This window comes from Apteryx mantelli, chromosome 17 (assembly GCF_036417845.1).
Source record: "Apteryx mantelli isolate bAptMan1 chromosome 17, bAptMan1.hap1, whole genome shotgun sequence".
Lineage (NCBI taxonomy): Eukaryota > Metazoa > Chordata > Aves > Apterygiformes > Apterygidae > Apteryx > Apteryx mantelli.
In genome coordinates this window covers 16,110,469-16,135,163 of record NC_089994.1, presented here as the reverse complement: position 1 = coordinate 16,135,163, position 24,695 = coordinate 16,110,469, and the positions used below count along the sequence as shown (strand labels likewise).

At 47.1% G+C, this 24,695-nt stretch overlaps 1 protein-coding gene and 1 long non-coding RNA gene across 4 annotated transcripts in view; both read right to left on the bottom strand.

Annotated features, from left to right (window-relative positions):
• PITPNM2 (phosphatidylinositol transfer protein membrane associated 2) overlaps positions 1-24,695 on the bottom strand; it is a 136,464-nt gene that overhangs the window by 54,141 nt on the left and 57,628 nt on the right. For all 3 annotated transcript variants that reach the window (XM_013958662.2, XM_067306810.1, XM_067306812.1), the window contains exon 3: positions 14,354-14,526. In XM_013958662.2, coding sequence (XP_013814116.2) covers positions 14,354-14,431 — 78 coding nt within the window. In that variant the 5' untranslated portion in view covers positions 14,432-14,526. The remainder of the gene's footprint in view (positions 1-14,353; positions 14,527-24,695) is intronic.
• On the bottom strand, positions 21,072-22,336 carry LOC136993572 (uncharacterized). Its single transcript, XR_010885955.1, has 3 exons — positions 21,955-22,336; positions 21,468-21,562; positions 21,072-21,377 (listed from the first exon to the last, which is right to left on the bottom strand). It is a non-coding gene; the product is annotated as an uncharacterized lncRNA (long non-coding RNA).

The window sequence follows — 24,695 nt, the reverse complement described above, 5'->3', positions numbered from 1 at the left end:
TCAGCAACACACGCTTGACGGACCAGGATGACACTCTGCACGTAAGTGGTGCTGTGAAAGTACACCACTTATGCTAGTGAAGAGCAATTTGCTTTTCAACCATATAGCCTCTTCACGTCTATTGTGACTCAGCTAGAGCATGGAGAGGGCTTGTTACAGGGAAGCGGTCTGTAAACAACAATTAAAAATTAACTGTTGATTAGGAAAACATTTGGCTTGAAAAGTGTCCAGCAAGCCCTCTCCAAAAGATGTCTGATAGCTGGGAGTGGCAGATGTGCAAGCATTTTAGGGTCAGACTTTAAGCTTTCAGCTTCATAGAACCATGCCCCTACAAAAGGGGAACTTTTCTTTAGCACGTTACCTGTGCTATTACGACCCAGAACTAGCTGATAACAATATCTTCTCCATCGACAAATATCTGAGGAATGGTCCTCAACAAAATCAAAGAGTAGCTAACAGCCTTTATATGCAAGTTATCTAAGCTGTAATCACAGTAAACTGTCTTATATTGTATTACAACAGGAAATCCAGTCATCCCTTTAGAACTCCCTCTCCCCCACCGACGACACTCGATGTTCTGCACAGCCCCATCAATAGCTTTCCAGGACAGATGGTGACACAGATCCCTTCTAGCTAAAGTAATAGCATTAAATTACTCATAACAGGGAACCCAGAGAAGCAGATGCACCATGATTAGCAAGAATGCCAGTTACTTAAAGGCTTCTATTAAAATAAATCTCTTGGCACAGTGGCATAGCATGGGACACAACACATGACCTCACCATAACAATCACAGAATGAATAATTCCCTTGAATGTCACTTAAACATGGGGTTAGCCTAACCCCATTTATCATCTGCCCTTCACAACAGGAGACAAACGGCTGTAAACAAAGCCTTCCGCTAACAGACAGGTGGATCAGCTCTCGGGTTTTCCATCCCCTTTCCCAGTGAGAAAGGCACTTTGCTACCAGCACAGACCTCACCTTGTAAAGCCCAAGCTCAGCAAATCATCCTGGCAGAGCTGAGGGGGACCAGGTGATTAAATTAAGCTCTTAGGTTTTTCTAGTGGTGTACAGCTCAGAAAAGGAATTATCACTGCTGGCAACAGAAACCCCCACAATTTGAGGAGGCTCAGTTCAGCTGCAGGAACTGTGCATTTACAGCAGCTTCTTAGAGAACAAGAACACGTAATGCTGGATAAGCAGGACAGCCAGGATATGCCCTATTGCATCTGTGGGAGAAACACAGAAGCCAACTGGCTTTGGAAATTAAACTCACCTTTACACTTTTGGTTTAGCTTTTTTGCCTCTAGACTTCAGTAGTCAGGATGCTCATTGCCAGACCCGACAATTCTGGATCTTTATTTTTAAAGTGATTTCTTTTCACAGCTCTGCCGTTAATTTGGCTGAGTGATGTACACCAGTCACACAAGCCTCAAAGAGCCACTGTGTCGCTCCTTTGGCCCCACACCAGGCCAGCAATCCAGGTAGTGCTCTGCTTGCTTGCTTAAGAGACGGAGCATCAGATAACGGGCAGCAAACTGCACCAACTGGTGGTTTCTTTATTAGAAAAACTTGGATTGCAGCAGCTGCTAGAGCACTGTTCACCTCCTCAGGCTGTAGCTATCCAGCATCTCCATGAGGAGAGGGTTCATGTTCTTCTCTTTCCAAACAACAGGGTGACAGTGTTGAACCCTGCACACATCCCATCTTTCCCATTCTGCTCCGATCAGGGCAAAGGTGGACTTCGGCAAGGAAGACTAGCTGCATTTCCATCCTAGTCTGATGGGACAGTTTCTCAGCATCAGGAACTCCTGTAAATGTAGTCTTTTTGGTGAACTAAAAGAAACACTAATCACACTTCTCCCAGTCACTGAAAGCTCTTCACCAAGCTTCAGTTATTCTGGGTTTACAAAGTGATTTAGATCCAATAAGTTTCTGCAGGCCACACCTGAACCTGTCCAAGCTGTATCTGCACTCGTAGGTTCAACGTTCAATAGGTAACATGCAATAACGGACAGCCGCGCTGAAGTTTGCAACTACAGAAGAAAATGGTTTAAAACTTGTGGTCCACAGACCACTGGGCATCCACCAGTCAACTCCTAAGAGATGCATGAAAGGGGAAGAAGGAGAAAGAAGGCTATTGCCAATCAGGTCTAAATTTGCACAAGGCCAAATGCTTGAACTTATCCTCATCTCTGAACATCTGGCTGAAAACAACCATGCAGTTCCCCGGTTGTTGCACAGCAAGGGCACGTGCCAGGGCATGAGGATGTACAGCCTACAGGGTGCGTCTGTGCCAATCCTTTCCACCTACTCCCTTTAAAGCGCTGCAAGGCATAGCTAGATCTAGAAAGGCACCATCATCCTCCATTAATAGGAGCTGAATTGAGATAGCTTCTGTGGCGTGCCATCAGCTGAGTACGACCCCAACAGAAGGCCTTTTTTGGCAATCAGCAAACATAATATTATTGTATTTTCCAGTCATTTTGCAATATGACTCAGAAGAACACTGAGAAGACTGTTATCCTACGCCAGCACTACCCTCCTCCTTGTATTTCATTCCCAGAGTAAAGCCCACACTGCACATGGACTCCAGTCCAGACACACAGAAGGTCTGCAAAGTCCACAGTGGAGCTGCAAATGGTTCAATGGTTTTGTTTCCATTTAAGTTTTTTGTATGATCATCTATTACTTCGAGCAAAGCAATTGTACTGCTGAGAATGGTAAAAACAGGGTAGGCTGCATGGTGATAACAGACGATGCAGGCATTGTTCTAGCTTTCTAAAATAGATTATAGCTATAGTCTCATCTTGTTTACCACTGATTACGGCTTACAGTTCAACCCCTCAATCTAAATATATTAGAGAGTGATTACAAGGGGCTGACATGCTTTAGTTTCACAGTGAAGTTTCTTGGTGCATCATTGCAACATATTTATGCAGTAACAGTGGCCTACTTCAATGCCACATGAGAGTAATGACTTGAGACTGTTTAAATTACAAAGATTGACAGCACTGTACTTGGTAGACCCATTGTCTGTAAATAATGAGGACAAAAATCATTGTCTGAGAACAATAAGCAGAAGATTTCTTTTTCTCCACTTTGCTCCAGCTCCCATTTGGCAGTGGGATAGTTTGCTAGTCCAGACAAATTCTTGTGGGAGAATCCATTAAAATAACACTTAAGTCTTGGAGTTTTTTAATCCCATTTAGAAGCAGATACGGATATTAAAAATTTACAGCTGGTAGATGGCTTCAATTGACAACCATACCAAAGAGAGGCATCTATGTATCTGCTGAACAAGAACATGACAGCACATTTCCCCAGAGGATCCTGCTAACATACTTGCTCACACTGTTGTGGCAAGGGAGGCTGAGAAAACATATTCTAGGACCAATTATGTCTTTTTTATTGTTTTGGATGCTATGGCTACCACATGGGCCAATTAAGACCCCAGAAACAAACCTGTCCTTTGGGAACCACAGAAAGCCCAAACTGCCTCGTGCTGCCCACCAGACAACAAAATACCTGAAGTTACTTAGGATGGATGATTCTTGCCATTTTTGGATAGCTTCTAAGACCTGGTTTCACTAGTCAGACCTGCTTTCTCTTCTGTTCGGCTTTAGAAAGGAAGTACAAAGACTCCTAAAGTGCAAAGAGCTGAGGAACAAAATTTAGGGATTTAGGGTGAGGGAGGAATAAGTTACTTGGGTTCAGCTTCATCAGTGCATGAGGGGAGAAATACTCCCAACCACCTCTGGGAGGGCACCATGTAGGCTGACGGCCATTTCAATCTTCTAACCAATTTTGCAAAGCATTGCCCTCTCCCATCCCCAGCTGCCTCCCAGCTGGGCTTTGGGCAGCTGCCCACCAGCCGTCACCATCTCCTCCCCGCAGGGTGCCGGGCAAGAGCAGAAGCGGGACATGCTGACAAGCGCCAGTTAGTCCACAGCTGGTGCGAGATTTGTACCTCTCAAACCATCTGGAACACTGCACATGTGTAATGTGAAGCATATCTATTTTACAGCATTCTTCTCCCCCCTTGCCCCCAGGAGAAACTACAGAAAAAATCCCGACCCTCACAGTTTTGTGGGTTTTTTTCCTCCATTATTCTGCAGTTAAGTTGCACAAGCCAAATGTTAAGTTTTGTTAGGAAATTAAATCCTCTCCTCCTGTCCCAACTTCTATGCTTAAAAATTGTCTCTTTTCTCCTCACTGATAGATAGGCATTCAATAATCTTTTACAGAAATGCTGGGAGAGGTTATAAGCAGCGCAGCCTGTCAGCCTCAGCCATGCATCTCGGCTTATTGTGGCTATACTAGCATTTAAGCACCACAAATAAAACAGCACAGCAACAGATGCACAGTTTCAGCCAGAGTTGCTGCAAGCCAGAATTAAACAGCACCTAAAACCAGAAGGCCAATGACAGAGATACTGGAAAATACCTAAAGGTCCCAAAACTAATGGCACGGTTTATTTTTAACACATTTTTCCAGCATAGGATTTTTGTACATAGATAACACGTACAGTGACTGTGTGCGTGCACATGGGTGTATCCTTTCCATCTTCAGCTGTCTCTTGCTGTGGTATGACTCAGCTCTGTGTTTTGTTAACTACTCCTTTTTGATCATTTGAACTGACATCTAATTCATTACGAGCAATCTGCTTTCACCACCACCAACCTTCTGTCTGCTGATACAGATTAGCTGATAGACCAGGCACCATGGCCAGCGTTTACTGCAGGTACTCAAAAATCGGGTCTTTGACTATGAAAACAAAATGTCATTTTACCCTAAAAGTACAGTTGTGTCATGCATCTCAAACCTGGTTTTTCTTCCAAGTGTGTGTGTCATCAAGGACCTGAAACTTCCAATTAAAATTTTATCAATGTAATTAGGCTGATATCTGAGGAGAGAGCTTTAGTGTGAGGAAGGAAAGGAGCGGGGGAGATGGTACCTATTCCACTCCTACAGAAGCCAAGAAGCAGAACTTCTGATCAGATCTAAACTGACATAATTTGATCAGCACCTAATGCGCTCTAAGAGCAAACAGGAAGTTACAGGAATTAAATTAAAAAACACACACCCGTATTGTTATTAATGCATTAGATTGCCAAAGTAGGAAAGCGCACACAACTTCCTGCTGTCAGTCAAAGGGCTTTTGTTCTGAGCACCTCTCAACGCATCAGAGACCCGGCCTCAGCAAGGAAGCACTGCTTTAGAGAGGGGGAAAGAAACCTGAAGACATGGAGCTGCTGGTGGGGCTAGGTTTGAACCCTGATCCTTCAAGCCCCATTTCAGCATCTTACCGGTGAGGCAACCTTCTTCTTCAGGCTTCAGTAGAGTTTTCATCAAAAGACAACAAAACAGCCCATAGACACCTAGCAGCCCCCAAACAAGGAAGGCACCTGAGCTTCCCAATTTTTGTGTCACGGAAGTTGAGCGTAAGCTTAATGGTTATATCAGAAAGACAATCTTAATGTAGGCAGGAGCTAGGAGCCCGGCTCCCCTAAAGGGATGGGTTTGAATCGTACTTTTGAGCCTGTGCTGTGTAAAGCACAGATCAAAAACAATCCACATCAAATGGGACTGACAGTCCTTCAACACCACCACTGCTGGAGGACAGCTAAGCACTTGAGCTTTGTTCTTACTACTCAAATTCAAAGCCTACGATACCTCATCACGCACATTTAAGTTGGCACTACCTAAATGGTAAACCAAGTTTAACTGCAATGGCATTCCCCGTTGTCTCCAGTAAGCCTATTTGTGTCCCATTAGAAGTTGTGGACACCGTAAGACCATGTTTTTGCTCATGCCATGTGCATTAGGGATGCAGGCAACTTTAAGCTGCAACATCTGTTTCCATGGCAACGTGACTGCATCAGCAATCCACTGGGTTTAGTTCAGGCCATCTTCAGACGGGCTTCAGCGCCGCACACAAATCATTATTGCTAATAGCAAAGCAAGTGATGTCACTAGTAACCATGGCGCCCGCAGCCGAGGTTTCTGGGTGCCCTTTGCACTCTAACATGCATCCTTCACGCATGATGCAAAATTATTTTAATCCAATTAGAGCTGCTAAAAAAAGGTAATAACACACCAAGGGCTAGTGTCAATACTTATTTAGCAAAGGAAGGCTAGTTTGAGTGAGGCAGGCGGTGATCGGACTACGAGGCTCCGCAACTGCCCTTAGCCTTCTGCCCCATCGCACCGTACGCTCAGGAACAACCCAAAATGCTGCAGAGGGCAAAGAAATCTGTTGCTCGTGAACGCCTTCATTAACAAAGGCAAAGAGCAGCCGTTTTAAAAACCCTCTCTGCAGGTTTGATGACTGGCGGGGCAACAGGCAGGTCATCCTTCCCCCGGCACTGTCCCTTCCCCGGGCACCGGCGCTGCCCAGAATGAGCTCGGCCAGCAACGGCCATCACCTTATAACCCCCCCCCCCCACCTGCGCCAGGGACCCGAGGGGCTCTTCCCCCAAGTCCACCAAGACACTGCGACTATGGCACAGGAGTTACCGGCCTTTTGCCCCGTGCTTCAATCGCTGCTCTGCTGCATAACGCTTACACTGACGGCAGGTCTGTCCGTCTCGAGGGGCCTCCGGTCCTGCTCCTCCACCCCTCCGCGCTCCCGCCAGCTGTTTGGAGGTGGTGGACGCAGCCCTCGCCTCGCTGCGCCGGGCCACCCGGCGAAAGCACCCGCTGTGCCGACAGCGCCGGCCGCTCCGGCAGCCTCTCGCTCCGGGGGCAGGCGGCATTGCCTCCGAGAAACTACTCGGAAATTCAGCACACACAAAATAGCAACCGTCCGTCCAGCCCCTACAGCCACTTCAGGAGGAGAGTTTAGGCCTCCAAAACCTTGCGTTATTCCCCAAATCCTAGCTCTGGCCTGGCATTTGGCTTCGGTGATTTAAGTTTCTTAATGCCAAGACAGTATCTAAGGACTGGTACATGGAAGCACCACAGGAGTCTGCTGCCGCCCCAGGTTGTATCTGTGTACTGGGGAGCAGGACTGGTGGAGACTGTGGCAGACGTTAACTGGGGAGAAAACGGAGAATGCATGAGCTCAGACATTAATTCTTAGTTAACATGCTAGGAAAAACCACCCACACCCAGGAGAGTTGCTGCTTCAGACACCAGCCTCTTCAGATGCAAATTTTATAGAGGCTGAAAAGCACAAGACCAAAGAACCAGGACAGCACCTGGCTTGGTGGAACGTGTGAAACCGCACACAAGAACCTCCTTTCTCCAGGTTTCCAGCCCCAAATCCTGCAGCACTCCCAGGCAGGAGGAGCAGCACAAAGCTGGCGGCACAGGAGGTGCTGCCCTGCCGCAGGGACGGCTCTCACCCTCGCCACCCCCGCGCGGTGCGGGTTACCTGCCCCTTGTCCGCAGCGCCATCACTCTTAGCTGCTTTGGCTGTTAATGTAAAATGCATTCTAAAAAAATAAGATAAAATAAAAATATTTAAGGCAGGACAGGCTGTCAGCAGCAGACTCCCCTCCCACAAGACAGAGTAGAGAGATGTGCAGCCTCAATTTGTACAAATATCGTATGTGCTGCATTAGAATTAGGCCTAGATATTAATGAAGTTGTTTGTACAATACCAGGTTATTTGGGGGACAATCAATTGCGCGGGACTATAAATAATTTACAGCATCAAGAGGACCATTCCGATGGCCGCTCATTAATCACTTCGCCTCACGAAGACGCCCAGCCACACTCCGGGGGCGCTGCGGCTGCGTGTGCCAGAGGCACAGGAATTAGGAATCACTTTATTATGGAGATACCTCAAACTTGTTTACGCCGCATGCTCCATCTTTCAAAATGTCTGCTACGCTTCCAGCTCAGTATTTCATCCTACTTTAATAAGAGTATTTCCTTCCCTCTCTGCCTTTAAATGGATTTTTCTCATATTAACTATTCCACAGACAATGGCCAGGAGAATTACCGCCCTAACGCACAGGGAGGTAAAGCGAGTCGCCTGGTATTATACTGTGAGTCAGGGATGATATTTCAGCTCAGGGTATTTTGGATCAAGTCTGATCCTGACTACACCCCTTACATTTTAGGAACCAACTGCAACCGTTCATTCACAACAGGCTATACACTAAAATACCGGAGGACTGGCCTATGGAACCCCCCCAGTTCTCCTAATATCTCGAGCCAATTCATTATTTCCCTTCAAGCCTATGAACCCTGAGGACCAAATCCAGGTCAAGTCAAGATTTTGTCCACAGCTACACAGGTCAGACATTTTCATTCATAAGAATTTAAAAAAGAAGGGGGGGGGGGAAGATTTTTTTGACAGGCGCAAGCGCAGCAGGATTGCCAGTGCTGCATCCTGTGTTAAAACCAGTGCAAATCTGAAGTTTAAAAACATATTTGTATTGTAACCTTACCTTAGTTTCATTCAGTTTTGTTTTAATATGAGAGAGAGAGAGAGAGAGAGAGAGAGATCTCAAAACAACATAGCTCATTACTATATAATTAATCCTTTTTTGCCAGGTAAGGATTAAGAGCCAATCCAAGAACTGTTCTAAAATAAGGACTACAAAACTAGAAACAAAAAAAAGTAAATGCAAAAAAAGTGCTTGCTATTTCTGTAAGGTTTTCCAAAATGCTAACCCCTATGGATGTCCCTGTCAAATCCTGCTAACTTGACTGCAAGGCTGGTAACACTGAACGTTACCTCCCTCGCTCCCAAAGCTAAGCGACTGTGAGAATCACAGTCTCCTCTTCCAGAAGGATGCTAGCGCTTGTGACCACAAAGAAAAGGTTATAAAAACCAGAGGAGCAAGAGAGAACCTAGAAGTCACAGGTTTTGAGTGCTGCAGCACAGAAACAGCCTGAAAACCCTCAGACCAGGATTTTGCTCATAGGAGACTTGTGCATCTTCCAGGGTCTCCAGAGCAGTCGGCAGTGTGTCACCTGCTTTGAAAATTAAAGCACACGTGTCTATCTGTCCAGATTGCCAAGGCATTTGCAAATGAAACAAAAATAATCAGCCATCCAGTTCTTCAGGATCTAGAGATGAAGGGTTAGTTTGTTTTCCCCCACTCAATCAATCTTCCACCATCTGCTGAGCCTGCTGGCAAGCACGAAGTGTAGCTAACAGTTTAAGGGACACGACTCTTGCACCGAGATATCAGGACACAGCATCCAGAGTTACCACCACAAAGCACATTTCGGAAGTCTATTCTCAAGTCTCTACCTGAGGGCTACACAAGAGGAAAAAATAGGCTAGAGCAGGGGTCTGAGGGCCAAGAAAGATGACTGAGAAATCGTGCTCCTGGGGCAGGGAGGGAAACAACTGCAGTACTCCGTCAGCAGTCATGCCAGGGGAGCACAGTGCACTACAGGTGCTTGGAAACGCACTCTGATTTTTCAGAAAAGGCAATCAATGGAAAGCCCTGAGAGACTGTAGAAGACAGGCTCATGTTAAAAGATGAGAAGAGCCCTCAGTTTCCAGGATTCTGTCCGCGTTCAGCATACGGTGCTTAGCAGATGACGGGTCATCTTTAGCAGATTGCCACAAATAGAGGCCAGAGTCCTTCCAAGCGTGGACCCTCAAAGCGCTGAATGACAAAGTATTACTGTTATTAGCTTACAAGGATGATGTAGCATCTTAAAATAACCCTCATCCTCAAAAGGCAATCCCTATGTCCAGAAGAATATTTTTAAAGCACTGTCTTCTGAGGAAGGTCACAAGTACTCAGAGAAAACTGCTTGGAGCAAGGGAGGACCAAAGTTATTTACAACAGAGAAAGTAAGCTATGCACACTGATTTAAAAATAAGATTTAAAAACAGGAGGAATTCTCTTGTCTTATTTAAGGGTCGGAAGGGCAACGGTCCCTCTGAATCCCACGGCATACTGGACTGCAGTAATGAGCGGTATTGCGATGATGAATGGACTGACCTCTGTCTAATAACATACTGATCTTTCTGACGAATGCATTCCAGTCTTGGCATACAAGCTTGTATGAGCCAAAGAGACTTAATATTAAAACGCGTGCTGTTTTGGAGAGTAAGGGAGAAGCATATCAGTAAAGGTTAAGTTTGCTAAACGCACAAGAGAAGAAGAAGTGTTATAGGAAAGGAGAGCTGCTGAGATACAAATATGCAAGACACCTGAAGAGGAAGAATTAAGAGACCATTTAATAACTTCTATTTTAAGTATCACAGAGGAAAACCAGAATGGTCCTATCCTTTGTGCCTGACAGGCTTCAAAGGCCTTGCAGAGCCAGAAAAATTGCACACGGTTTTGAGGTGATGAACAAAGTCAGAGAAGACATCCATGACACAGTCCGCAGGTCAGTATTTCTGCACTAGGAAAAAAAATGATGCTTAGAACTGTCCCCTCGGAAAGTGGTTTGTGCCTCAGGAAACTCATTTCAGGTCTCCACTGCCAGTGCTTTCCTCTGGGTGAGAGCCTCTCTTACCCCTGGAAGCAGGACAGGCTTTTAAGTGTGTGTGTGTGTGTGTGTGTGTGTGTGTGTGTGTGTGTGTGTGGTGTGTGAGTGTGAGTGTGTACATGGATTTTAAGGGGGAAAAAAAAGTAGAAAAGTGTCAGCAGCATGCAATACAAATGTCTCTGTTGCTGGCTACTACCATCACCAGTTATTTATAGCGAACAAACTAATCCTTGCTGCAATTGTGCTGAAATGAAGGTGGCTCATTTCAAAGAGCGAATATGAGTGAAGAGGTGAACTGAAATCAAATGAATGTGTGAAACCAATACACAAGTTACCTTACAAAACTATTGCCTAGAAAAGAAATACTGAGAAGGATTTCTCTCTTGAAATATTTTGCCTGATTCCATCTGCCTGATACCAGAACAAAAGAAGATCACAACAGAAAGGAAGATCACCGATTCTGAGTCCAGATATAAAAATTAGTATGCTTTAATTTGGGTAGTGAAAGAGAGAAAAATGCAGCAACGATGCAAAAACCCCTCGTGCATATGGAAGAGCTAAGACCAAACTGCTCTGTGGCTAATGCAGCAAGGACTCCCGATCCAAACACGTTGACAACACTGCGTGAGAGGTTTCCCCATGGAAATACTGATATAGATAGTCTAAAATTTAATAGAGAAAAACAATTCCGTTCAGATCTGCTAGGCTGCAAGCAAGTCAAAGGTACATTAAGCCCTTTGCTGTAATGTAAAATTAACTTATTTATGGGAGAATCTAAGTGCTGCTTAAAGCACTGAAACCACTGTCCCTGTGGATAATATTTCAGAAGCTAGCAGAAAGCAACACTGCAGAGACTTGCTATTCTCCCCTCCCCATTGCCCTCACCACAGGAAAAGTAGCAGTCCATTCACCTTAGTTTTCAGAGCTCTGGACACCAGTGAGGACCCAGCCTAGGGAACTCTAAGCATCAGAAGAATCAGAGCAACACGGGCGCGCATGCAATGATGTATTGCCTGTCTTGCCTGCCTAGTGGCACAGAGAATTAAGAAGAGAGGTGCTGGATCATACACTGCACATTTTTTATTCTCCCATCGAGGAAACATGGTAAATATGAGTGCAGCCTGGCTTGGCTCAGAGGAAGGATCCTTTGCTACTTGGACATGATGTTGCTTAACAAAAATTTCCATCAGATTTGATACAAGTCTTAAACAAGAAGAGGGGCTGTTCTCTCATGGTGAGAGGAGGACCTTCCATTACAAAGACAGAAACCCCAATGGAAATGTGTTTGAAAAAGAGATCACTAATACTATGGCTCCAGTCTGAAAATCCACACTCAAATGCCTTTGTGGCACCACTTCTGCAAAAAATGTCCCTAAAGCAACTGCATAGGGCAGTCACTTCCCTCCCCAAGTGAGAAGGTTCTTTTGGAGAACTTTAGTTTGGAGGACCCGCAAATCTGGGACAACGATTTGTTTGCTCTTGAAGGGCAGCTTTACACCAACTGGCTCGGAGTTGAACAGGAGCTTTATTCATGAGCTTGAAGTTAAACAAGTGCTCAATCAACTTCAGGTACGTGCCTTGGACTCTCTGAACCCCTTGCGGAGCACATGCCACATCTCCTTTTACCCTGCTGGAAAACTGCCTCTTACAGGACTGGGCTGATTAGCATCTCTAGCAATAATCACACCATACTGTACACAACAACTGTCTCTGAAATGGACCTTTTGCTCTCAAGAATAGCTCTCCCCAGGAGCTACTTTGGCTGAAACAGGTAGAACAGAATGATTTAAAGATTTCTAAGAAATGTCTCTACATTGCCATTTTATACAGAGAGCTTGCTTCTCCCATGGCCTCCCTACACATTCAAGAGGAAAAATAATTAAGAGAGACACGAAGCATCTTCCCATTCTTTGAAAAGAACAGAAGTCATGCTCCCGACTGCTTCTGCTCCAGCTTCTGCCTCAGAGACAAAGCCTGTACTTTCAAATCAAACTGAAGAAAAAGGACTTTTGGTAACATGGTCTAGGAAAAACTCCCATTGAAGTCAGCAGGAATCTTCCTGCCAATTTCAGCAGGAGTTGAAGCAGATCCCTATCAAACATAACAAACAGAATATAAACACTGTATTTTATCCTAAGTTGTTTGTTTAAATGCCTTTGAGCAAAGACAAGTATTTTCAAGCTAAAGCACACCTAGTTTTTTCTCCTTGGACTACTCAGACACATATGGGAATAAAGTCCCTGAGCTGGCCATACACTTCCCTAGACTACCTGGACCTTGGGGAAATCCAGCGTTGCCAGTTTACTCCCAGGTAATCAGAGAAGCATCAGAGACCGGACTCGGCTCCCCCTTCCAGCACACCCAGCCTGGAGGAAGCCGTACTCTGCTGCAGATCAGTGCACCAGAAAATTAGGGCAGACATGAAGCAGGGCTGAAGCGACTCGGAGGGGTAGTTTCTCCTCAGTAGTTTGCTGGGCCAGTAAATCTCCCCTTGCATTATACCCTAAGGGCTTGTCTAGTCCTTTATGTTAAGATACAGCTAAAATCACTGCCGAGTGAATAAAATGGAATCCAGTGCTCTGCATTAATTAGATAAAAATAGGTATTTGAACATCTGGAAGTGAACAGCAAACGCAGCCCACAGACCAAGTCCTCCACAGTCAAACGTTACGCCTGGCAGCAGAGCTCACGCAGATGCTCCCCAATTAGCAACCCGTCCCCCGTTAAAGCAGGCGGGCGCTCCCTTCTCAACCGCATCGTTCTCCTGGACGCTCTGCTGCTCACCGACGAGGTCTGCGGAGCTCATACGCTGCCTCCGGCAGCCAGCTCTTTATTTAAAGCAGCTAAGCCAAATTTGGAAGAAAAAGTTGTGACAAAATAATTACAATAATATTCAAAACAGCTACAGCTTCAGGAAAAGCTACACAGAAATGAAGCCTCCTGAGAAAAGTGTTTACTAATTTATGCTAGCGTTTAGGTTAAACACGCAAAGATGATGCATATTTTATATTTGTGCCAGAAAAAGGAATTCCATTGTTATTCCTGGAAAACACACACCATACACTGTTTCAATAGTCAAGTCCAAGCATACAAATCTTTAAAAGGAACACAGCTGGAACGTGGGGAAGGGGGGGGGTGGGTATTGTGGCTTTTTTTTTCCTCCTTAGTTTTATTTATAATTCGTTTCAGACCTTAAACCAAAGGTGACTTTGCTAGCATTGCTTTGCCTCACCAAAGGAAATGGAGTTCTACTACAGACTCAATATTAGACTTGTGTTTTGCTGGATTAGGGTCATTTTAAATTTCCTTTAGAGTGTGGGACAATGAAATAACACTTCAGATTCATTTCCTTTTAAAAAAAGCTTTTGTTTGGATTTCAAACACTGGGAAAAGATGGGCATGGAGAATTTGAGTTACAAAAACCAACATTTTAATTAACGCTTTATTGAAAACAGGGAATTAAAAAAAAAATCCCCTCAGTGCTCAGAAGCCTATTAAAAATGATCTAACTTCTATGCCTAAACTGATCAGCATCTGTTTCATAGCACTACATAAGCAAAGCATTATATCTAAATTTTTCTATTTTTGAATTCAAGTTACGCCTTTGGTTTACCTTCTCAAATTTATACTAGACTGTTTCTTCCCAGCAGAAGAGGAAGAGCATTTGCTTTGCAGCTGGGGCTGGTGTGAGGAGTTATCAGAGCCCAACTGGGAAGCAGTGGCCCTACATCCCGGTTAGGTGCCCACACGCTTGGGCTCAGTGCTTCCCTTCACAGGGATGGCCTGTCCATGAGGTGTTGCTTCCCAGATAAGCTTTCTCAGAAAACCTCAAACTTAAAATACCTGGTTCTTCAGCAATACTTCATTCTTCCACCTGAAGCCCTACGTGAGCCTGCACCCATCCATCCACACGATGGGCTGAAATGTTACTGACCTGTATCATGTACAGCTGGGCAATGCGATACTCTTCCACGCTCATCGGAAGAGGAATACGATATTCCTTTATGAGCATTTTGAACACAAAATCTTTTGTCCGCTCAGAAACACAATCCAAAAGCTTCTAGTAAAGGCTCCTTAAATAATGGTAAGGAAATGCATTGAGGATCCCTGGAAGAGAGCAAGAGAAAGGGAGAGAGAAAAGCAGTTATTTTCCATTCTTCTTGGAGATCATCTTATCAAGAAAACATTAATTTTTTGTAATAACAATAAGCTTAATAGGAGAGAGAAGAATCCCCAGAGTGTTACTGGACACTTGGTATCAAATTGAACAGAATCTTTCAGAAGAGTTGCGATGTGCTTCAGGGGACACCGTCAAAGCTATTACCCTCCTGACCTTTGCCGCCATATCAACCAGGCTTTCGTATGCAACAGCATCTCCGTGGGAGAGATGCGACAAAAGCTCAAAATGAATAAGCAGAGCTTTTGTTGCTCGACAGTAGCGTCCCTCTCCAATGTCAGCAACACGCCAGAGATGCATCCACTCAAAGGTATCAGATTTTATCCTCTCACATTTGTTCAGCTGGGAGAAAAGACAGTAATTAGACTTCCTCAGCTCTCGGTAAGACCACGATGAAGAGCATCAATTGGATTCTAACAATGAGGTCTGCGGAAATGTATTTTTCTTCCCTGCTTTACTCTGAATTACTGTCTTGTTGGGATCTGCTCTCTTTCACCTCCAAAGAAGTCTACAGATAAATTCGTCTTGTCATTGATGTTAATGCCAGACTCATTTTTACACTCCCATTGCATAAAAACACAGCCGAAGATCAAACTGCAACAGAAAATGTCCCATCATAGCCAGCCTCAAGGCAATTTAAGAAAATCGTTACATAACCCCCCCTCCCCCCCAGCATCTACTACACCCAGGCTTAAAACAGTAGCTTTTCAAATATCCTTAAGACTCCCCGTAGGCTGTGAATAAAGTTGTCAAAATAATAAAGAAGGGAAAAATAAGAATGGTGAAGAAGAAAGGACACAAGAAGTGAAGCCGTCTGCTGTCAGGGAAACCAGCCCCAGTACAGCATCGTCATTTGATGGCCGCTCTCCGAGCACGTAAAGCACGAGTCTGGCCCCTTTGCATCCCCCAACCTCTCCTTTCCGCTGTCCCTGCTTATTGGCACTCTTCAGATGCAGCTACTGAAGCCAATACAGACAAAAAGCCCACACTTTGGGGAAAAATAAAAAAAAAAACCAACACATTGCAGAATAAAACCAACCAGCTGGTCTAGTGGATTATGCTGGTGTCTGGGAACCAGGAAACTCCACCACCACCATCAGCAGGCCCCAACGCCACTTCTCATCGGCACGGCACCTCACTAGCTTTCTGCAAGGTTGAGAGAGGTCAGGAAATAAATAAATAAAATCCACGGTCACAAAGTAACCAGGGACAAAACTCAGCCTGATAACCCAGGTCTACTGCCTTCTCATCTGCCTAGCGCTCAAAGCGGCCTGCTTCCCGGGCAGCGCAACACCCCTGCGCGTGCCAGGCTCGCCCCATCCTGCCAAGGCAGAGTGCCTTCCCGTGGGGGCACGGGCCACCCTGCGGCACCCTGGCCTCGCGGTGCTCCCGCTCGCTGCTCATCTCCCTGGCGGGGGCTCTGCTAGCTCGCTGCCCGCACCTCCAACTGGGCTGCAGAGCTGCTCCACCTGGACTGACTCTCCTGGAAGAGCTAGTTGCCCAATGTTGCATCATCTAAACAATTTATTTTCAAATTCATTTTATTGCTGTCAGAGCCACCTGTAGGGGGGAAGAAAAAAAGAAAGAAAAACCAAAAAAAAACCAAAAAACCCCAACAAAAACATAACTTTGACTTGGCCAACCCCAGAGAGAAGTGTTTTGGGACACCTGCCCTTCCCAGCACTGCAAAGGGCACGTACACACACACATGGGATTTCTTCCATCAAACTAATCCTCCAGAACAGGTGGGGATAATCTCATTAGATGGTTTTTAATTAGCACCATGGCAAAGAACAACAACAACAACAAGTGCCATAGGATGGATCCCAAATGCAGGCCGCAGAGCAGGGCTGCGCGGCGCCGGGATCCCACCTCTCGGGGCTGGTGGCAGTGGGAGACTCAGCGGCAGGTCTCGAGCAGTTTGTTATACTTCAGCGATCTTTGAAAATTAGATTTAAAAGCTTCCCCCCTCCCCTTCCCCCTGAAATGATCTAAAGCAGAATCACTCCCACCACGGGGACGTCAGCCACGTCTGCCTTGGCTGCTTGCTAAAAACAGGATATTTCAATCGATTGTGAGAGATGAGTCAAACAAAAATAGAAGCTTAAAGGCAATAAAATGGCAGGAAACCAGTACCAAGATGAAATAAACGTGTTTATAATGAAGTGCCACACAGGTAATAATTCAGACAGCCAAGAGAGTTTATTTTATTACAGACTAAAACACCCCCACCAGCACCAGCACCATTTTGGCCGGAGCAGCCGCTGCCGCAGCGGCTCCCCCCGAAGCGCCGGCTCGAGGCGCACGGCGGCTCGTCTCCCCTCCTGCTTGGCTTTTACAAGGCTTGAGGGTCCTCAGCCAAGCTCCCCTTCAGCTTTCTGCTTCTCTGTGGCCAACGTTTAAACCCAGGGTTTCGGTTCAGCCTGCCAGGCCCCACGTAGCCCCGACGACGTGCCCATGGGCCGGGCTGCGCTCCCCAAAGCCCCCGGCCGCTCCTGCAAACCGGGCACGGAGCGGCCCTGGGAGCACCCCGGGCAAGGGCCAGCAGCACGTTCCAACCTCAGGCGGAGGGGCCAGCCGGACCAGGCACCCGGGATCAGCCGCCAGACCCCGAGGGAGGCAACAACGGGGAGTTCACACAACCCTGTCGGATTTGTTCCCCCCACACACACACTTTTTTTTTCTGTTTTAAAGCTAACCTGATTTTAAAAAGTCATCTTGCTAAGTTTGCAGCCTGGGCTCCTCTGACCGAACACAACGTGCCCCAGCCCTTGTCAGGGCAGCGGAGCCCAGGTTAATGGCAAACCAGGAGAGAGAAGCACGGGCGCTACCTGGATTCGGGGCCTGGGGAACACCGTGTCAACGGGGACAGAGCGCACCGAGTCGCACCTTCAAACACCTTGCTCCAAGGACAGTGACTCCCTCGCAAGTCCCGGGACTTTACAGAGAATCAAAGCGCACCCAGATTGCTTGCTGTATTGCCAAAACAAAACACCCAAGAGAGCAAACACTGCAGATATGATGCCAGCTACAGAGAGAAGAGAAAAGCCCTCCTGGAAGCAAGAGAGCCACAAGGCAGCTTTGGAGAAAGTGTGTCAAGACACCGGTTGGGTCCCTGGCGCTTACCCTCATCCAGCCCATTGCAGGGTCTCTGCTGCTGTAAACAGCCAAGGGTGTTTGAGCAGGGATGCAGAAGGTGCCGGGGTTGCAAGGGGCCAGCGTTTTGACGGCAGGCTGGATTTTGGCTGCCCAGCCTCGGAGCACCAAGCTGGACCTTCTGCAGGTTTGCCAAACCCCGGCAGTTGCTGCAGCACAGCCAGGACTGTGAAAACCCACAGCAGCTCGCACACCTGGACGTGCTTCTCTCTGGCCGTGAGAAGCGGAGAGCAATAGTGACGCAAGACATTTTCAGACTTGCTGCTATTTCTGCTATAGCCAAGTGGCACATTTGTACAGACCGTTATTGAATTTATACGTAGAGCTGTAGTAACTGTGAAAGCCAGGAGCATAATTTTATACCTCAATTATTTCAAAATCAGGTTCTCAAAGCATCGTAATTAGGCTCCAGGGTCAATATCCTGCCGAGATGAGTCAGGTCCACCTCTGAGCTACTGTTTCGGGCTGTCTGAAGGCTAATGCACAGTTTGCTGCATTTTGTTCCGATCTTAACAGTTTCCTTCACAACAACGATAAACTTCTTCAACACGTGCCCTTTTTTAAAGGAGGGAGGCTATCAGGATCCGCGGAGGTGAACAGATGGAGAGACCCAGCAAAATACCACACTCAGCTCATGAACGTGGTGCTTGGGGCAGGCACCTTGGGAGCACCAGGGTCAGCATCCCCGTTAGTAATGAGGTGGCAAAGGACTGACGACAACCGACATAATGTAATTAGGTAATTAATGCATCAAGGGTGTTTGAACTGTGTTACTGGAGTGCCGGAGGCTATACCCTGGCCGGCCTTGACAGGCTGCCCTGAAGGGAACGGGAGTCGACCATTGCAGCAAAAATCCTGGCTCCTCTGCGTGTCAGCTGGGTCCAGGGCGAGAAAACCAATCGCAGCAGTAGAGTCAGGCTATAAAAGCCCCGTTATTGCTCTGCTCCCAGCTGTGCCGTTACAACTCTCCCAGCCATCACCTCAACAACTAGTTTTTGATCAGCTCACATTCTCCGTGCGCAGGCTGCTGAGCACAGATGCTTTTTAGGACTAAAATGAGCTAAACCGCTGAAGCAATGACGCACCCCGTGTCAGGGCCACTATTTCACAAATTCAATAGGGGAGAAATAAAGCCGTAGAAGCAGACGGCAACTGTAATTAGCTTTTTCTAGCCTCATGAAGGAGGTTCATTTTACACTATTAGAAAGTAAAAAGACTTGCCCCAGGAAAGAGAAACCAGTCCCGAGCAGTCACGCAGCGGCCAACAGCGGAGGCAGGCACCAGCCGCGGGACTGCGCTCCCGATGCTCGTCAGCCGCTGCCTCCTCGGGGCTCTGCTGCTTTCTCGAGTTGAGGAAAGTCTCCCCTATGAAAGATCACACTAATGAGCTGAAAATCTATACCCATCGCATGCCTACTGAACAAATTTCCTTGGAATATCTCCACATAGCTGAGAAATGAAAGATAGTTAACAAAAACAACTAGGAAATCCAAGCCAAGCATGTAACAGTAAAAGGACTAGCAAAGGCGTTACCTAGAGACCCTACCTACAGGCTTCCTTTAGGTTCTTTACATCTCCTTTACCCCCCAACAGATGCCTCCTTGGAGAAAGAGGTGTTTAAGAGCTGGCAGCACCGGTCCCAACTGTCCGGAACACTCGGGCCTCGGGGAAGCAATGGCCGGGCTCAACGGCCCAGCCACCGCCCCTGCCCTGCCGAGCTCCTCGGAGGGAGCAGAGTGGCCTCCCAAGGCTGCTCGGGCTGCATACATATTGCACTCTGATTTATTTGTGCCATTGGAAGAGGCAGCATAAACGTAAAATAGATTCCTAGGAGCCAGAGTCAGCACTTTTTCACAGGCAACTTCGATGCTCACATCTTGATTAATGCGGCATCCTCCTTCCTGGCCCAAACGCAGTCTCGCTCTGCCTTATCCACCCATAGCATCACTGCTGCAAAGACTGCTGCCCTGATCTGTCACTCGGATCGTGTCACCCCTCTTCTTGCTACCTCTTTGCCAGCAGCTCCTCCTTTACCACGTCAAACAGCTCTTCACGCTCCCCCTCAGCCCCTTCACAGCCTGCCCCGCTGTGGCTGCCAGCTCTCTTGTCCAACACCAAATGGTCAACCCTGGCTCCAAACAAGCCTGGGCTGCCAGCCGGCATCCCCCTAAAGCTTCAGCTCCCAAAGAAGTTGCCGTTTGTTTTTGTCCACGGCGTCCCGACCTCTCGGGAGAAGTTCTCCACCAGCACACGCCACTCAGCGCGGTATCGGCTGGAGCAACACCATCTCCTCCGATCACATGAACGACTACATGAAGCTCAAGGGAAGAGCACAATTCATGAGGGTTTTCCAAGCAGATGAACACTGAGTGCTTGTATTTGACCATTCCCTTCCCCCCCCGCCCAGAAGTGATTTCTCCTGCACAAGCAGTGGGACATTTTCCAGCCAATGTTCAAATTAAATTTCTATTTAGTAACTTTGTGGCTACAATTACTCACCAAAACACCCAATGTTAGTAAAACTGAAAACTCCCAATTTTAAGCAGCATGTCATTCTATCTTCTCCGTTATTTAGTGCACATGTGAGAAAGAGTTTGAGTGTAGTATCAGTCGTACCTGCTGACTGATAGCTAAGCAGATAAAAACACCACTGATCAGGCCTTGAAAAGTCAAGAGAAAGACTTAAAGCATCTTAAAAATGTACAGTTCGCCCCCTTACTGTTTAAAGGGTACTGTGTCAGTAAGTGGCGTTCTCTGTAATGCTGCATCTTAATCATACTTCGAATCTGCCACGTCTTTTCAAAATTCAAGGTTTTATGCAGATGCTTACACAGCCCAGTTTCAAGACTGGGTTTAGATCAATCTGACTGTGAATCGGAAACTAGTGAGCGTTTGCTCACGTTGCAACACCGCTGCGGGCGGCTCCAGGCGCCCGGGTCTCTCGGCCGAATTTGCCAGCTGAGCTGGGGGAGCTCCCCGGCCGCCCGCCTCTGCCGTGCCGGCTACAGCCCACACCGCCGGCAATGACAGAGGAGGAGAGGGGGGCAAAGAGGAGGAAGAAAACGCAAGCACGCATGGAAAATGCTTTTCCTCCGGTGCAAGCCTCAGGGCAAACTCAGAGATATCGCAAATGCAGACAGCGGCGCAACGGGCTGAGGACTAAACACCGCTTGAGAAGGAAGGCACAGGGAGCGAGCAAGTCGGGTTTACAGTACTTAATCTTTTTTCCATTATTAGATACAATTTGACGTCACTTATAGAATTTAAGAGCTCATTGTAAAGCAGACATTTATTACAACAGAAGGATGGAACCCGTCCAAATGCAATATAGCTACACTGCAGCTATTAAATCTTGTTATAGTTCACTGGGCAGCCAAATGCTGGCTTGAAAAAAATAAAATAAAATAAAATAAAAACCACATGACACACACAACATTTTTTCTTAAGTATTCCAGAATATTGCACTGTTTCTTCATACTTTCCATTCTCATTAACATTTGGGGAGAGGAAAACTTCACTCCCTTTCGTCTGCTTTATAAATGATGCTACAGTGCAAAGCAGAGAGCCCCCTATTTGACACGCTAACTTGGAGGGGAACAGGTGAAGTCCATCAACCGAACTTTGCCTGGAAAATAAATGTTTCAAGTCATGCCATGCCTGGAGGTAATACAATAATGAACTAATAAAGAGAGCCATTAAAAGAGCTAATACGCACAGTGAAATCACAGCCGAGTTCAGAGGGAAAGACGAACCAGGCTCTAATCCTTCTGCTGATGCTGAGGATAAAGCTGGATATTAAAAAGAATCCATCTGAAATTAAAGGTTAAAAGTTTCCAAGTAGTCGCTTTGTTCTGCACAAACCGAGCAGTCGCAAAACCCAGCCGAGAGCCGTGTGGCCTGGCCGCAGAGCCCGGCTGCCCTGCTCAGGCTGAGCAAAAGAAACCTGTGCAGCCCCCCCTTCTAACAGCTTGCTCCTAGCCCAAGTCTCTCAGTGCTACATGCTGAAAACAAGGAGAAATTACATATATATGTGCGTGCATACAACAGTCCCTCTCTCCCCCTTAGTTGCACAGGGAACTACATTCAAACTATCCCACACCCTATATTTTTTCCCTTTTTAAAATCAACGACAAGAGCAGGAAGTCATAAGAGCTCCTACTCCTTAATCCTACCGGTTACTAAGGATGCAAACAGCAGATTACCTTTTCCCCGGCAGGATTTTCCCTCGAGTCAGCCGCCGGAGCCGCCAGGCTGCGGGTGCCAGAGCTCCGCGAGCAGCTGGCGGCTGAGTCAGCCCGCAGGTCCCCAGGCCACAGCTGAGAGCAAAGCCAGCCCAGACCCACCAGCTCACGCTTGCTTTGAAAACAGACGGTCTTCCGGTTCAACGCTGCTTAGGAAACAGGACTATTTCTCTCTTTTTTAAGTTTGGGAATAAAGAGATATGCTCAAAGCTGCAAAAACAAGGAATCTCGCAGCCTCCAGACTGTTTACAGAGGTAGAAGGCTCTTGCCGTCTAACCTAGATTACTCTCGCTACGATTTAAGCTTATTTCTTCTTGTCCTTATCTCAGGAGAGGCAGCGAAAGCTTCGTTAACAACTCTTCTGCAATACCATTTTTTCACATTCGAAGATGTACACAGTCTCTCTCTCTCTCTCCTTGTTTTCTCTTCTGGATTAAACAACCCTAATTCTTTCAATCTCTCTTCAACAGTCATGTTTTCCAGCCCTCTGTTAACCCTTACTGCTCCTTCACCCTTTCTCCCACTGATCCACATCTCTAAGAGCAGTGCTGAGCCACAGCAGGCCAGAAGAGAGAGAAGGATAACTTTACATGAAAAAAGCTTTATATGAAGAGTGCCATATGAAAAACAAGTGCCCCCGTACAACGTTTGCCAACAGGATAAGGCCAGTGTTTGACACTCGGTCAGAAAACCTATTGCAGCCTTTACCGCATCTCCATCACCCCAACCATTCCCCACTTTATAGTTTATTCATGAGTCCTCGCGCTCCTCTCTACCAAATTACAGCCCATTTCAGACTATTTCCTCAAGGTGATTTTGAATTTTTATTCTGTCCTCCGAACACCTGCAGCTCCACTAAACCTGTTTTTGAGGCACAGAATGTGCATGTCCTGCTTTGGCATTCGAGTCAGCCCCGGACAGACTCCGCACGGCTTCCTCGGGAGCTCCCTGTCCAACTGAGACATCAACAGCTACTCCTGAAACCAGTAGCTACAGCCTCGATGGAAATAACATTTTACTACCTCGCTTATGCAAATATCATGTGAAAAAGGGAAAGAACATTCATAGCTGGTTTAAAAAGGCTATTTCATAAAGGGAAACACCGTATGATGGCAGAGTCAGTGTTACAGCACCATAATATTTCACACTGGTTTCATTAGGCTGAGATTTGCCTTGCCTAAAGGCAAAATATGGATAGAGAAAATAAGTCCTACTCCATCAGGGGAAACTTGTAATGGCACCTAAAAATCACGCATAGGAGGCAAAAGACCTAAGACGGAAACGCAGCAGTGACGGTTGATGAATAATGTTGCAACAGAGATTGAAAGTAAGAGGCCATTTTGCACAAGAGTGGTAAATGTTTAATATCTCTATTGCTTCTTTCATCCATAACACGAACAGATTAACAAGGTTTCTGTGGCTGCATAATTTCTTTGCAGTTTTGATCTTGGAAATAATGACACTAAATATTTCATAAGTGCCTTTGAAAGTGATTTTTTTTTTTTTTTTTTTTTTTTTTTTTTTAAAGAAAAGAGTTGCCCGCTGCCCTTAGATTGCAGCAGGATAACGAAGGTGCATGGATAATGGATAATCAATAACCACTTTCAGTTCATTATTCAGCACATTTTGGGGCTGGCGTTCTTTCTTTCCCTCCGCAGCTCTGCATCCCGCGGAGCGTTTCTAAACCAGCAGGTCTCGCCACTTTGGCGAAGCCTTCCCAACGCCAGCCGCGACGTGGAAGGCAGCCCCTGGGCCGCCGGCGCGCTCTGTAGCATCCCGGGATACTTGCTGCTGAGCGGACTGCGTGCCGAGCGGGGGGAGGCCGAAGGGCAGCGCACGGCAGGGTGGTGGAGTTTCTCCTTTGCTCTGCGCAAGGAACAGCCGCATTTCCGCAGCTGCCCCCACGTGCCCCAACGCAGAAGCGCCTACCAACCACTCCTGCAGCTTGCGGGAGATTCCCCCCCCCCCCCCCCGAGCTGGGCAGCTCCTGTTGCTCATCCATCGACTTGCAGACGACTGAACGGGGGCAAAGCTTGTGTTCTCGCAGAGCTGCTCTTTAACCCACCTCAGCAGTCCCCTGGTTCACGGGCCCCAGCCCAGCCTGCTCCTGGCGAGGGGACGGGTGGCTCCCGGCAGCTCGGGGCCCTTCGCTTTGCCCCCGCCAGGCCTGGCCTCCCCCAGGTCCAGTGTCTGCACTGGGAGCACAGCTCCCCCCCCCAAACCTCTAGGCCTTTGGAGGTTTCTCCAGGGCTTGCAGCTGCGTCTCCCAGGAAGAGAAGCCCCGTCGCGCGCTAGTGGCAGCAGCTCGACGGAGCGGCAGCTCGTCCAGCGCGGCAGCCAGCAGCTGCGACCCAACACAGCAACGTTTTTGCCTGCTACGGGACGAGATGCATCTCGGCCACACGAGGGTTAGGAGGGAGCTTCTGGGAGCAGAGGAAAGGCCCCTTGAAGGAGGCCAACATCTGCATCGACCTTCATCTCAGAGAAAGCGCGTTTGCAAAACCACTGCAGCTGGAGCAGTTTTAAAGTGCTAGGAGAGGGCAGCTTGTCTTAAGAACTATGCAAAAAACTGTCAATCCAACCATTAAGGCCCAAGCCCAGCCTAAGCAGCTTTTCTTGCTAACCCCAAGGCTAAAACAGTTATTTTCCATTACGCATCCAGGAGCGCTGAACATCCAGGCACACTTCCCACAGAGCTCGCA